This window comes from Epargyreus clarus, unplaced genomic scaffold, assembly GCF_041222505.1.
Source record: "Epargyreus clarus isolate Ecla_fem2 unplaced genomic scaffold, WU_Ecla_fem_2.2 ptg000012l, whole genome shotgun sequence".
NCBI classification, from domain to species: Eukaryota; Metazoa; Arthropoda; class Insecta; order Lepidoptera; family Hesperiidae; genus Epargyreus; species Epargyreus clarus.
In genome coordinates, this window is record NW_027332220.1 from 2,884,772 (window position 1) to 2,898,797 (window position 14,026).

Genomic DNA, 14,026 nt, shown 5'->3' on the forward strand with positions numbered 1-14,026 from the left:
CCTTTTCGAGGCGTTCCAGCTTAGTCCTCAGGAATAGCGGCGCATCTGTGGCCGACTTCAGGTAGGAATAACTAATCCTTTCTACAGATGTCCATGGGCGGCAGTAGCCACTTACCACCAGGTGGACTGCATGCTCGTCTGCTACTCCTATATTATATAAAAAATATGATGTATCTTAAATCGGTTAAGATTTACACATGCAAGAGTGTGTCATTGTGTTACACGTGCCGTTTGTACCAAATGGAAACGGTCACGGGACAATTTGTCCTTATGTAACAATTTTCTCATTGAGCATCATAAAAATAACTAACATCTCTTATGTAGGTAATTGGTACTACTCCTTGCTACTACTATACTATACTATACTATACTATACTATACTATACTATACTATACTATACTATACTATACGTATATATACTATACTACGTATACTATACTATACTATATGTATTTTGCACGAGAATCTTAGAATCTAGATATTTGGGCCGCAGTCCACCACCTAGCCAAGTGCAAATTTGGACGACTTTTAAATTTAGGAATTCTACATAGGACATATTAACCACACGGAAAAGAAGAGGGCATGATTCTATTTGCGACGAAACTAAAATGTTTATAAATAGTAGGTGGCGCCACGAGTACCCTGAATCACGCTATCGAAGTTTTCTAAACTTCTTGAATTTTGTATACACGGACTCAATGACACTAAAATGAGAAAACGCCTGACGGGAGATCTCTCATTGCCAAAAATAGTAAGAATAAAACGAACAGTGTATATTGCAGATAAATTTATTGTATGAAAGTAAAAATAATAGGTAATACATTCATTGACACCTTTTAAATATAATATTAGTGGTACTTGAAGTAATGAATGAAGTAAGACACCTATCCAACGTGCTGCCAATTTGTTTGCCGTATATCATGTTACAGCAGAACTGCATTGCTGTTCAAAATACAAATAACTACGTACATTAATGAAATATAGTGCTAATAACAACAAATAATAGTCAAGCATATAATATTGATTATATTTAGGTTAGTACGCTAAATTGTATATAGGCATTATTTGAGGATATATTAGATAGGTCTTCAGGAGAGTGGATTACCACTCCAGCACCCCAGGGATGTACTTGTCGATGAGGCCTTCGTAGTAGGGCCACAGAGCCTCAATGTCTGGCACCTTCTCGCTCTTCGTGTACAAGTCGTATTTGCTGAAAGAAATAAATGAGATTGCAGAAAAGAAAGAAAGAACAAAAGATAATGATTGTAGTAATTTCGTCATCTTTTCTTAATCTTCTACATAAAAATAGAAAAAAATATATACAGAAATAATAACAATTAAAAAATCTGTGGAAGTTATACACTTTCTTTCTATATCTAATATATAGATATTACTTATAAGAAATTCTATGTATTTTATTTTAATCTTTACGACAATTATTTGAGTAATTTCATACCATAAACCGACATTTCTATAGTTGGTTGGTTTGATATGCCGAATAGAGTTTTTCGTTATGTTGCTCTTTATGTTCTGACTCTAAGTCATGTATTCTTTTTCATTTATTATAAATTGTCAATTAAGTTTTATATTCTAGGAGTACCAAATGAACATGCAGTCCATTTGAGTGAGTGACTGCCATGGACATTTATAATCCACCTCAGATAGGACCAGAATCCCCTAAGGCCACCCTGATGCCAGCAATGATGTGTGGTTTCGTCTGAAGACTAAACTGGAATTTCTAGTGTAAGTGCATTCCTTTATTTAGAAGTAGTAATAGTAAGAAGTTGAAGGTGGTAGAACCCTTTGTGGTTCGACTCCGGCGGCACCACCGCCACACCTATTTCTACCTAATAACAGCAGTGTTAGGCGCTGCTGTGTTCCGGTTTGAAGGGTGTGGTAAGGGAGACAGACTTTTCCGAGGCGTTCCAGCTTAGTCCTCAGGGGTAGCGGCGCATCAGTTGCCGACCTCAGATAGGAATATCTAATCCTATTTGGGGTTGATTACAGATGTCCATGGGCGGCAGTAGCCACTTACGATCGGGTGGACTACATGCTCGTCTGCTACTCCTATATTATAAAAAAAAAGAAATATCTTTTTAATAAAGCTTCAACATAAAAGCATAAAGGCAACTCACTTAAACTCATTGACCCACTCTAGAATCTGCTTATCTTTCTCATTGGTGAGATGACGGTAATCGCCACCAGCGTGCCACGGGTAGAACGAGTGATACCTGATGCAAGAAAAATATCCAGTCACATAAGTAAAGATGAAGCGATGATACAAAAGAAAATCTATTTTTAAACTTTGCGGCTTAATCTTTTGAACGGCTGAAGTTATAGGTTAACTGAATTACTTGATGCAACAAAAATATCGATTTGGTAGTTGTGTCACATGACTGAGCGATTATTTGATTTTTTGCTTATTTTTATGTTTTGGAGATTGCTAAAAAAGTGAAGTATCATCGGTATTAAGTGTATCATGAGAATTTTTTGAATATCACAATAGAAATATGCGAATTAAGCACAACTATTTCAGGATGAGTCAATTAACTAAAACGTGGGAAAAGGATCACCGATTATATTTTCATGTGTAATTCTACGCCAATCACGTTGACTGTATTGCCACAAAACAAAAACTAATTATTTTGTGGTACAGCATAACAAATTTGGGCTCTAATATTTCCAACCTTTGATAGGTTTTGTATCGGCTGAAACAAAATCTGCAGTAAAGATATCTGCCCAAGTAAATTTAAAGATTTATTGAACAAAAACACGTTACAAAAAATACAGTAATTCGTAAACATCTGCAATAGTAAGAAACTGTGTCGCAGGACTCGCAGGTGTTTACGCCCATCCCGGGTAACAGTAATGATATGTTCAATACACATTATTTTTTTTATTTCATATAAGTATACGTACATTCTGAATATTTATAATAATATATGCAAGTAAGCTATCGTAAATATATACATTATGATTGTAGATTATATAACTTACTCGTATATAAGTTAAATAGGGTAAATTGTGGAATGGATATAAAAATTGGCGTGAATATTTTCCTGGCTGTAAAGACTAATCTTACCTATAGACAAAACAAAATATTGCCTTTCGCCGAATTGTGACATAAAGGGAGACTTTATAGAGCTTTTTACCATATTTTATATATTGTAGAGAAGAGGCATGCGACTAAGTACTTATAGAATGCTGCAGTTTGATGAAACGTGAGCTCTAAAAATTGGGTAATCACAAAACAGAGTAAGGTCATACTCATTAAATGAGACAAGATGGGCCACAAACACAATCCATCTTCCTGTTATTTCGTAAGTGGATTCCTCTTAGGTAAAAAATCATTTAATCACGTAAATAATCCTTTTAGTTTAGATTTTTGATGACGGAATCCAGGAAAGATTGAAGGAAAGGCGACGTCCTTTATGGATACTCTAATGCCTATAATCAATAACCAATCCACCCACTGTTTTGTCTACAAAAGTTCTACTACTACATTTGACAGTTTCTGCCTATTATAAATTATCTAATTAAATCGTCAAATTTCGATCTTTGGTAAGCTTTAATTGGATTGCTTATTAATAACAGAGGTAAGGAAACTGACCTGATCATGTACAAAGCCTTCTCGGGCAGCTTAGCCTTGTTGTGGAGCAGGAACTGGTAGAGGTACTCATCGTGGCTCCAAGACATCAGGAGCTTGTCCAGGCCACAGTGCGGTTCGTACATGCCGTATTTTGTGCTGGAAATTGTGACAAACATGAGAAGCTGCTGGAGTTAGAATGCTGTAGGCTAAAACCGAAATACGGCACCGCTGAACTTTTGCAATAAGGCAGAGAAGGTTTGACGGTAGTGCCTCCAGAGTGGAACTACAAAGGATTCTACCCCCTTCGAAGCCTTATTTCACTGTTTTGAAAGGCCTACTTGGCAGCGGTTGATTCAATGGTCGAGAAAGACTTCTCTTAATGGACTCAATCGCGTACTTTAGCGGTTTTCAACTTGTTTCTAGTTTCTTTACATTTATTGAGAAATGCGTCTTAGACGCAATGTTTATATTCATCAGTTTCACTCTCAGAACCTTAAGCTTCTTCACGATATTTTCCTTTACCTAATTCCCTATATTATGATCATTATACTTCTTAAGTATGTATATTTACTTGTATTTAGGATTGTTAGTGTCCGGGTTGTCCTTGAAGCTCTCAGGTCCGTAGACGATGGAGTCAGCCCACTTACAGCCGACTGGGAAGGTGTCCCCCACCACACACCACTGGGGCTCGCCGTAAAACGCCATCACCTGATGGAGAATTGGTGTAGAATAACCGAGTGTGATATGAAATTTAAATAGCAAATGAACATGTAATCCAAGAACGTGCTGTCTGTCCGTCTGTCACAGGGCTTTATCTATTAAACTTTAAATCTTGAAGCAAATAACTATAACTGGGACCACTATAACAATAATCAGGGCCGGATTTAAGGGAGGGCAACCGGGGCGGCAGCCCCGGGGCCTCCACAAAAGAGGGGCCCCCACAATAGAGACGTCGAAATTTTTTTTTAATCCCGACTAGTAAACATTAGTAAAAAAAAATATAACTTTTCCTTTGATATTTTTCTTCGCTGTTTTACCGTTATCTACAGTACTTTGTACAAACATGAATACTAGAAGAATCTACTTGCGTTTCACAATAAAATATTTATTGAAAAATTCAACTGAAAACATTGTTTATTTTATTAGGAAAATAATTTGGGGCCAGGGGGCCTCCACTCCTTTGTTGCCCCAAGGCCTCTAGACCTCTAAATCCGGCCCTGACAATAATACATAGAAAAGAAAAGCAAGCCCGTTTCATGCAATAATAAACTAAAATACTAAAAATAAAACAATACTATAAATGTAATACTAAAAATAAAAAAGTCGAAAATTAATAGAGGTCGCTATACAAGAAATCGCTATTTTTCGGTTTATCTATTAAACCGTAATAGGTTTACAGTTTAAATTTTCACAATGCATTTACTTCTATGGCTGATAACAAATATTAAAGAAAATGTAAATTTGTTGCTACGGAATCCTCCGTGTGCGAAGTCCGACTCACACTTAGCCGGATGTTGTTTCAATGTTATCTTCAGCAAGCTCATGTTAGGTTATCTTATCTTCAAAATAAGATGTATTTTTACAGAAAAAACTGTCATTAATTCAACTTAATCACATTTAACAATGCAACGAAGGGTTCGTTACCCTACCAACAATACCCAACCTTATTGGTAACCTTATTTCTTGACTAATAACCATTATTATCTATAATGGTTACTACTCCCGAATTAAGACGGTGATATCATGGATTGGACGACACAAACACGATTATAACGTAATAAAACGAAAGACGACAGTATCGGGTCACCGAAAACCTGATAATAATTTTAGGGTCAGTAGCTGTGGACTAAATTCTTAAAAGTGCCTGCAAAAGGACGTATGTATATTGACGTCTTTTTAATACTTGCTTACGAGCTTTATCTTATATATAAAATTCTCATGTCACACTGTTAGTTACCGTACTCCTCCGAAACGGCTTTACCGATTTTCACCAAATTTTATATGCATATTCATTAGGTCTGAGAATCGGCTACTTTCTATTTTTCATACCTCTAACTGATAAGGGTTTGTTCACCCTTAACATTTTTTTATTTATAGGGTCAGCTAGTTAAATATAAAAGCCACTTTAAACTCGTAAAAAATATTTTACTATCACACTATTGGGCGTGAATCTCTTTTTAGAATTCAGAATGAAGAGAATTTGGCAATTGCAGCGCTGGCAATTGCAGCTTAGGAGACTTCATACATATTTGATACCTTTCACGAACGAGTAGAAAATTAATTTCTCGTTTGTAATAACTTAAGAAAAACAAAACTTAAATTTTCAGATATAACAGTGAATTAAATAATCGCCTGGACGCCTAAGAGTTCCTTAAAAAAGTTCTCAAAGGTGTGTGAAGTCTACTAATTAGTATTTGACCCGCGAAATAAATTACGGCCTATCCTCTCCCTCTGAGAAGAGATCCATGTCCAGTGATGGGATACTAATCCCACTCTTGACTCTTCCTTTAGTAATCAGAAGACGCAGATTAGATCCCTATACCCCTAACAAAGTAGGCCGTTTTAGCGTTTTGTATGACCTAGATAAATCTTCATTACCTTGCCCAAGTCATGAATAAGCCCTGTAAGATGGAACCAGTCGTCATCAGGGTGGTCTTCCCGGATCCTCTCAGCGGTTTGGAAGGCGTGCACGATGTTCGGGAGGTCGGTATCAGGGTCCGACTCATCCACCAGCTCGTTCAGCTTGATCAGAGCGTCCTTGATGGTTGATTTGAAGTGGTTGAACTTAAGCCACTTTTCACGCTTTTCTGTTGAACAAGTTACTTAAAATTGTAACTAACCTAATTAATATCCCATTATCCGAAATAATTAAATAAATTAAATTAAATTAAATTAAAAAAGTAGTCAAGTTTGAATGCAACATGGTACGGCGCATTTATCACTACATGATATCTTTTTAATGGTACTATTTTATAGGTAAACAAATCATTTTTTTCATTTCGCCAATAATTCAGTTCAAAATAAGTAGATACTTAATACGACATCTAATAATAATTTGCTCTTTTAGACTTTTGAAAAATAATCGCAGCAATTCATATCTCTAAATATTTTATTTATTTGAGGTTGAACTGAACATACATTATTTTAAACAAAAAACTAACGAAAACAAATACAGGTCTGTGAACGAAACATATTTTTCGGCCTAATAACAGCAATCTTCAGCGCTGCTTTGCTTCGTTTTAAAATGTATGATAAAGAAGACGTACTTATCCCAGGGATTCGTATTCCTCACTTGTATTGTAATGTAACCCCCGTTATGTCGGGTTGATTACAGATGTCCAAGTGGCCACTTACAATCAGGTGGACTGCATGTTCGTCCATTACTTTCATATTATAACCTTTTTAAAAAAAATAACACACGTAAATTCACATATGCACACGCTCTTAGTATTTAAGCACGCGTTTCTTATTATCTCTAGCAATTAGTATGTTTAACAACGTCACAATGTTATTAAGAAAAATAATGGATAACAAATCTCATATTTATTTTTCAACAAAATACTTAAGCTCATATATTATTTACAAATGACTCTTCATTTATCATTATTTAATCTACATAATGAGTATGTGTGCGTGTTCTGACCAAATATGACAAGCATATTAAAACAATTTGAATACTGAAATGTTTCGTAAGGGATTGTAATAAATATTTTAAATAAAATCGTCATTTTTGAATGATTTTATTGTCTATAATGTCCCCTATATTTTCATCTCAGGTTTTTCGAGCGTTTACATTTTCCTTTTTTTGATAAATATTTCGGCCCAAAAATTAACCCCATTTTACTCCCATACGTCAGATCGATTTTAATATATTTTTCCTGTAGTTTGATTCAAATGGCCTATTGCGAGACAGTCAAAGGGTATATTTTAAGTAGTCTGGTTTTTTATTTTTAGAATAATCATGTTTTTCCTCAAGATGTTTCCTGCTATATAATGTATCTACTTAACAAATATACCTATGAAGAGTTGTGGTACCTTCGAACTGTTCGAACTCGAACTTTCAATTTTTTGTCCTTAAAACAGCTACAGGATATAGAGCAAACAAATGAGCATAATCTCCATCTGATGGTAAGTGGCTACTGCCGCCCCTGGACATCAACCCCAGATACGATAAGACTCCTGAGCCCACAGATGGGACGCCTCGTATAAGTAAGTATCCCTTACCCTTCAAACCGGAACACAGAATCGCTGAACACTGCTCTTATTAGGCAAAAAACATGTGACAGTGATGCCTCTGTGATCAAAACACAAAGGGTTCTACCACTTCAGAATAAACCAATTGCCCAAATACATTCCACAACATAAAGCAAATTAAATAAAAATATCTTACGTTTAACCAAATCGACAGTGACGTTAGTATGCATGGTGTAGTAAGTCCTGCGAACTCTTTCCTTGATGGGATCCGTGTCGTCCACGGTGTAGTCCCGGAAGGCGTCGATAGGTTTGTCGTTGAAGGTCGGCTCCGGCCGCAGCAGTTGGGATGGATCGATCATCGATATTGGACCTTTCTGATGGAGACATTAACTTTGTAAACTAAAGAGAATATAACATGTCTATATGAAGAGACATTAACTTGGTAAAATAACGTGAATAAACAAGTCTTCCTGGTGGTAAATGGTCAATTCCACTGATATATATTTGCATGGTCGAAGCAATAGGTTTGCTAAGGGCGGAAGGTCCGAAAGCAGGACCATGAACTCCTCCCCCCATTAGTTATCTATAATCAACTAGAATACGAGGCTATTGCCTTGCTACTCCTGAAGACTCATTTGGCCTCCACACAATTCCGTTGTAAAGAATATTATGCTGTTAAAATCTGGTACTGCACTGCTGTTGATTTCCAAAGTTTTAGCAGCTTTCTTCATGTTAGTGTGGTCACATTGGCAATGCCCATGTTGGCAATCTATCAGCCATTGGAGAACCACCGTTGTCACAGGCCTCCCATACGCATGCCGATATTATGACTAAAGAATCTACTTAGCATAAAAAACTTACTGCTTCTTAACACTGAAGATGTAATAGATTCCTAATTATCATTCGCTTAGTTCTGAATTAAATTTAAAAATACTTACTACTTCAGCCGCCATTTTGTTGTCTTCTAAACAAAAATAAAACCCGCGCTCTTATAACGTAACAATGCTCAAGATCTACTCCCTGTCTTATATAGGAACACAGCATCTCAACAATCAGATACTATATCACTAGATAAATAGGGATTTAATTCGCGTAAGATAATCATTCATAACAATATAATATATAAGTACAATACATGTTTTATGTCTAGATAAAAAATGCCGAAACTAAGTGGTATGAATTTCAGTTTTTGTTAGGGCTCGAGGGTTTAAAACTCAGATACAGTTCAATTTTTTCAAAATTATATGCGTATTAGAACTATTTATCTGCAAACCTCTTATCGGGTAAGCCGGATCATTATAAAATTGTTTATTACAATGTAATAATTCTCAATCTATTTACCTAATGGTGCCTACAGATTTGTTCGACCTACATATATTGTTATTATGTTATTTCTGTCTTATAACAGCAGTGTCTGCGGTGCTGTAATTAAGTGGTAAGGAATGAACACAAGGTGATCTAAGTCAATCCTTAGGAGCAACGTCTCAGATAGAACCTAAAGGCTATTTGAGGTTGATGAAAGCTGTCTATGAACAGTAGTAGCCACTTATCATCAGAAGGATTGTATGATTTTGATAGCCATGTGAAAATTTTACCACGTTAACCCTATTTTACTTTATTTTTTTATTATATAGGAGTAACAGACGAGCGTGCTGTCTACCTGATGGTAAATGGCTATTGCCGCCTATGGACATCTGTAATCAACCCCAGATAGGATTGGATATTCCTGTTTAGGTCGGCCACACGTGCGCCACTACCCCTGAGGACTAAGCTGGAATGCCTCTGAAAAGTATATCATACCTCTAGCATAATTTTGCATATTGAATGTGGTAGAACCCTAAGTGGTTCGACTCGAGTTCGAGCAATGAAAAGCGCTGCTGTGTTCTGGTTTGAAGGGTGTAGTAAGGGAAACATACTTTTTCGAGGCGGTCCAGCTTTGTCCTCAGGGGTAGCAGCGCATCTGCGGTCGACCCCCGGTACGAGTATCGAATCCTATTTGGAGTCGATGTCCATGGGCGGACTGCATTCTCGTCTGCTACTCCATATTATATAAAAAATATTAAGGTTATTAACCTTTAATTTATTAAGGTAGGTACTCAGGTAGAGTGATCTAAATATATCTTATTCTAAAGAGGACCTTAGGTAGGACTCTTATGTCAACAACGCAAGATTACAACGGATTACCGAGACAAAGCATGTGTAAGGGATTTGCAAGGTATCGTAGAGTTAGTTTGATTGACACGCCATATCAAATATGGCTTAACGATAAACTATGTAGATACGTAGGTATTATGGTTTATGTTCGATATAGACCCCCTTGAAAGCAAGCTTGTAATCTCGAATGTATACTTATAAATAAAATTGAAGAGTCTGTTGTTAAACTGACACTTTCTACGCATAAAATTATTTAAATTTTATAGGTATGTGGTAGTGCCATGGAACAAGAAAAATTTACTGTTCCGTGGGTCCCCTTTGTGGTTCGATAGCGAGGGCACCACTGCCACACCTTTTGTGCCTAATAACAGACAGGGACACAATAAGTGAGACATACTTTACAAAGGCGTTCCAACAGTCCTCAGTTATAGCAACATAATTGCGGTCGGCCTCAGGGGGGTTTCTACCATCTCTTAAAACAATATTATTTTAATAATACATTGAAATTTCGTACCACGACCCCGTAAAGTAAGTTTGTTTTAATAATATTACAATAAGCAGTTTTGTATTATGTCGGTCGACATTATTCATACTTTTTTTGCAGGAAATTTGACTTTATAAGCGAAAAATGAATAAGGGTTTAAGTTTGTTCAACTGCTTATGACGGAATATTTTACTATTTTAAGGAGGTCGTGGTACGCAACAAAATAATGTTGATGCTATATTGAAATAAAACTTTCCTGCACTATGATGGTTTTTATAAAGATGGTGGTAGGCCCCCAGGTTTCCGGGACCAGAATACGGTATCCCCTGTCTGTCGTAAGAGGCGACTAAAAGGGGCTTCCGGGGTTGCGGGCGGCAAGAGTGGGAGCTCGAACCGCCCGGCTAGTGACCCCGGGAAGGACGGCGGTATGTGTGGTCGCATACCGTCGTGCCCACCAGACGGTGTGGCGAGTGCCAAGCTCACCTGGGGGGGTTTTAGTGCGGTAAGAATCCCACATAACTCCGTGCCGCTCCCACGGCATAGGGTACCTTTTGAAGATTTCCCCCTCGTAAACAAAAAAAAAAAAAAAGGCCCCCAGGTGGGATTCAATCTTATTCGCGGTTATGCATATGCATACGCGACAGTAGCCACTTCCATCAGATAGACCGCATATGGCCCACATGCTTATTTAGTACTTATAAAAGATGAATTATAACTGACGCAGTTGCTACAAATATGCTCTCATGTGCCAGGCTTTTTCTTCTACCCAGCAAGGGGGATGATAGGATATTCAATCAAAAAAGGGTTAATGAAAAGAAGAATAAAAACGCCAATTTTATATTAATATACTATAATCTATAATGAAAAATGCACATATATTTTACATCTCTAACAACCGATTTCAGGTTAAACTGCATAGTTAAGTTAAAACGACTAGATTCATTATGCGATTTCAATTCAGTGACCCTTACAACTGAAATAGGGATGGCGATCTGAGATCGATTAATTAATCGAAGAATCGATCTTTTGGGCCAAAAAAAAACGATTATTTTAATCGACCTTCAGTAATGGATCGACTCAGTGAATCGATCGATCAACTGTATTCGCTACTACGAGTAAAATACCCGACCACTTTTTGAATCTCACAGAAAAAAAGTTTAAACATGTCGTTAAACTAACGCTATGTAAAAAAGCGTACTATAAAGTAAGTGATTATTTGACTGACAAAACGGTCTGAATTAGCTCCAGCTCCACATGTACCATTACGTTAAGTTAACATTGTCAAAAACATATTTTTTTTTAAAAAGATATGTGTTATGGAGTTTCTTTCGCCGCTTCTTCTCCATAACGAAACACCTTGTGAAGTGGTGGGAGTTGTTTTGACATTCAAAAAGTGCTCTGTAAAGAACCTATTTTGAATTAAAAAAAATGATTTGATTTGATTTGATCTCTCACATTATAAAATCGAAAGTAGATCTTTTCCAAGTTGGTTGAATGTGTTATAGATAATTTTGCTGATGGATACGTAATTCAGTGCTTGTTTGACCCTGATGACCTTTTTTTCGCTACTTTCACCCTTTCAAGCTGAAAAGATCGGAGATCGATTTTTGGGGAATCGATTCTTTGGGCCTTGATTTTTTTTTGAAACGGTTTATTAAACTTCGATGCGAATCGATTTAAGAATCGATCTTTTTCGGAAAGAATCGCCATCCCTAAACTGAAATAAATTATCTAATAAGATATCTAGACTTAACTAATCTGTGCGTGTAGCGGTTTTTGAAAATAGCTATGCTCTATTTGTCTATGGTCATTAATTCATTAGATGTCACCTTCATCAACATTTTGTAATTTTACACAGAAAATAAATATCATTTTTTTTTTGCGTTACTGTAATATAATTACGACCTTAAATGTTAATTAAATGTTGATTTTCAATAAAATGCACTATTTTTTACATAATGCTTAGAAAAGCGTAATAATGTTAAATATTGTTAAATCAATCGTAAAAATTTTCTTTTTCTTACATAGTCTACACAACCGAGCAACATAACAATGGGGGCATTGACGCCCCTGACACGCACAGAAAAATTTGCTGGACTGTACACTGTATACACTGAAATCATAGATTAGTAAAGATTACTCACTCCTAACAAGAAAATGTACCCAGCTTTGAGAATTGAAATAGTTGCATAAAAAAGTTTTGCCACGTCTCCCGTGTTAAAATGTCCCTAAAATATTTGAAATAGTTATTTATTTATTATGTAAATTACGCAGTATTAGTTATTTATTCGTAAATTTTCTCTAAAAATGTTTTTATTTGTCAAGAATTCAAAAAAAGAACTTACTAATAAGCCATTTGTGGCTTCATTCAATTTCAAGGCGGCGAAGTATCTTTACTAATTTATGACTGAAATAAATAGAAATAAAACCATGTTACAACATTAACCATTTAACAGTTCAGGAAACTACCTCAAGCAAAACTTACACAATCGGTTTTATAATTAAGCCTTGGTGACAAACATTGGGAAAATAAATTAATTGCAAAATTTCTTTAAAAAAATTGAAATAGAAAATATCTTAAATAAAAATGACAACCAAGTTATGAAAAAGTCTTTGCAATTACCAATAAGTACAGCGCCGTCGATTTTGTACTACAATTATCAGTAAAAGTTAAAAGTCAGTTAAAAAGAAAAAAAATCATTTTCTTAACATTTCATTGAAATTCATTTTAAATCAGTCAGTGTAATCTTAAATCTTAATATGCTTTATGTAGTTTGACCTGTAATCGGAGTTTTTTTGACAATATAATATCGCTGGTTATTAATAATCAATATATCCAGTGTTACGCCTACCAAAGATCGACATTTGACTATATCTCATACGCATTATTCATAATCAACCTTTATTAAAGGGAGATCTCCCTGTGGGCTAGATGATCATGTCGAAGGAGCGGCCGTGTTCAGTCTCAGTTCGGAGCTTGTATATATGCGAGATGTTGAGAAAACTTCGATACCGTGATTCAGAATACTCGTAGCGCCATCTCTTATCGAGTGGCGGAAAGTCGCTACAAACCTATCAATATTTTACCCAGCACATATTTATTTATTTAATTTTTGAAACACCTTAAACTAAGGGTTACAAGGGCGGACTTAATGCCTAATGGCATTCTCTGCCAGTCAACCCTGGGCGATGGCGACAGTATGTGGTAGGCATTTACACAAAAGTAAAATAAACTGAGCCTGAATAAACTGAGACATATTATACATACAAATATATATAATACTAATAAATATATAAATACATATAAAGAATAGTCATTATATATAAAAGGTATAAAAGTAAGACTCAAATGTTGGACGCTTGTCGTAAGAAATGTTCCCGAATCAATCTCTTGAACGCGCTCCTGCTTGGAGCTTTCCTGATGTTTTCGGGTAGGGCGTTCCAAAGCAGTATTGCCTGTACTGTGAAGGAATATTGGAAGAAGCCACTGTTATGTGGAGAAATACTGACTTACAAAATTCTGGAGGAACGCAGTCCACTGTCGTGAGACGAGGTGTGGAACTGAAAGTTTTCCTTTAGATACAAAGGAGAAGCTGGATCATGT

General features: G+C 36.1%; 1 protein-coding gene across 1 annotated transcript; it reads right to left on the reverse strand.

Moving 5' to 3' along the window:
• Positions 1-779: 779 nt before the first annotated feature.
• On the reverse strand, positions 780-8,804 carry LOC140746119 (inositol oxygenase-like). The gene is made up of 7 exons (XM_073078130.1): positions 8,723-8,804; positions 7,981-8,158; positions 6,189-6,397; positions 4,162-4,298; positions 3,612-3,746; positions 2,137-2,232; positions 780-1,211 (listed from the first exon to the last, which is right to left on the reverse strand). Exons 1-7 carry the CDS (start codon positions 8,735-8,737, stop codon positions 1,103-1,105), a joined length of 879 nt encoding a protein of 292 aa, XP_072934231.1. The 5' UTR covers positions 8,738-8,804; the 3' UTR covers positions 780-1,102.
• Positions 8,805-14,026: the final 5,222 nt, after the last annotated feature.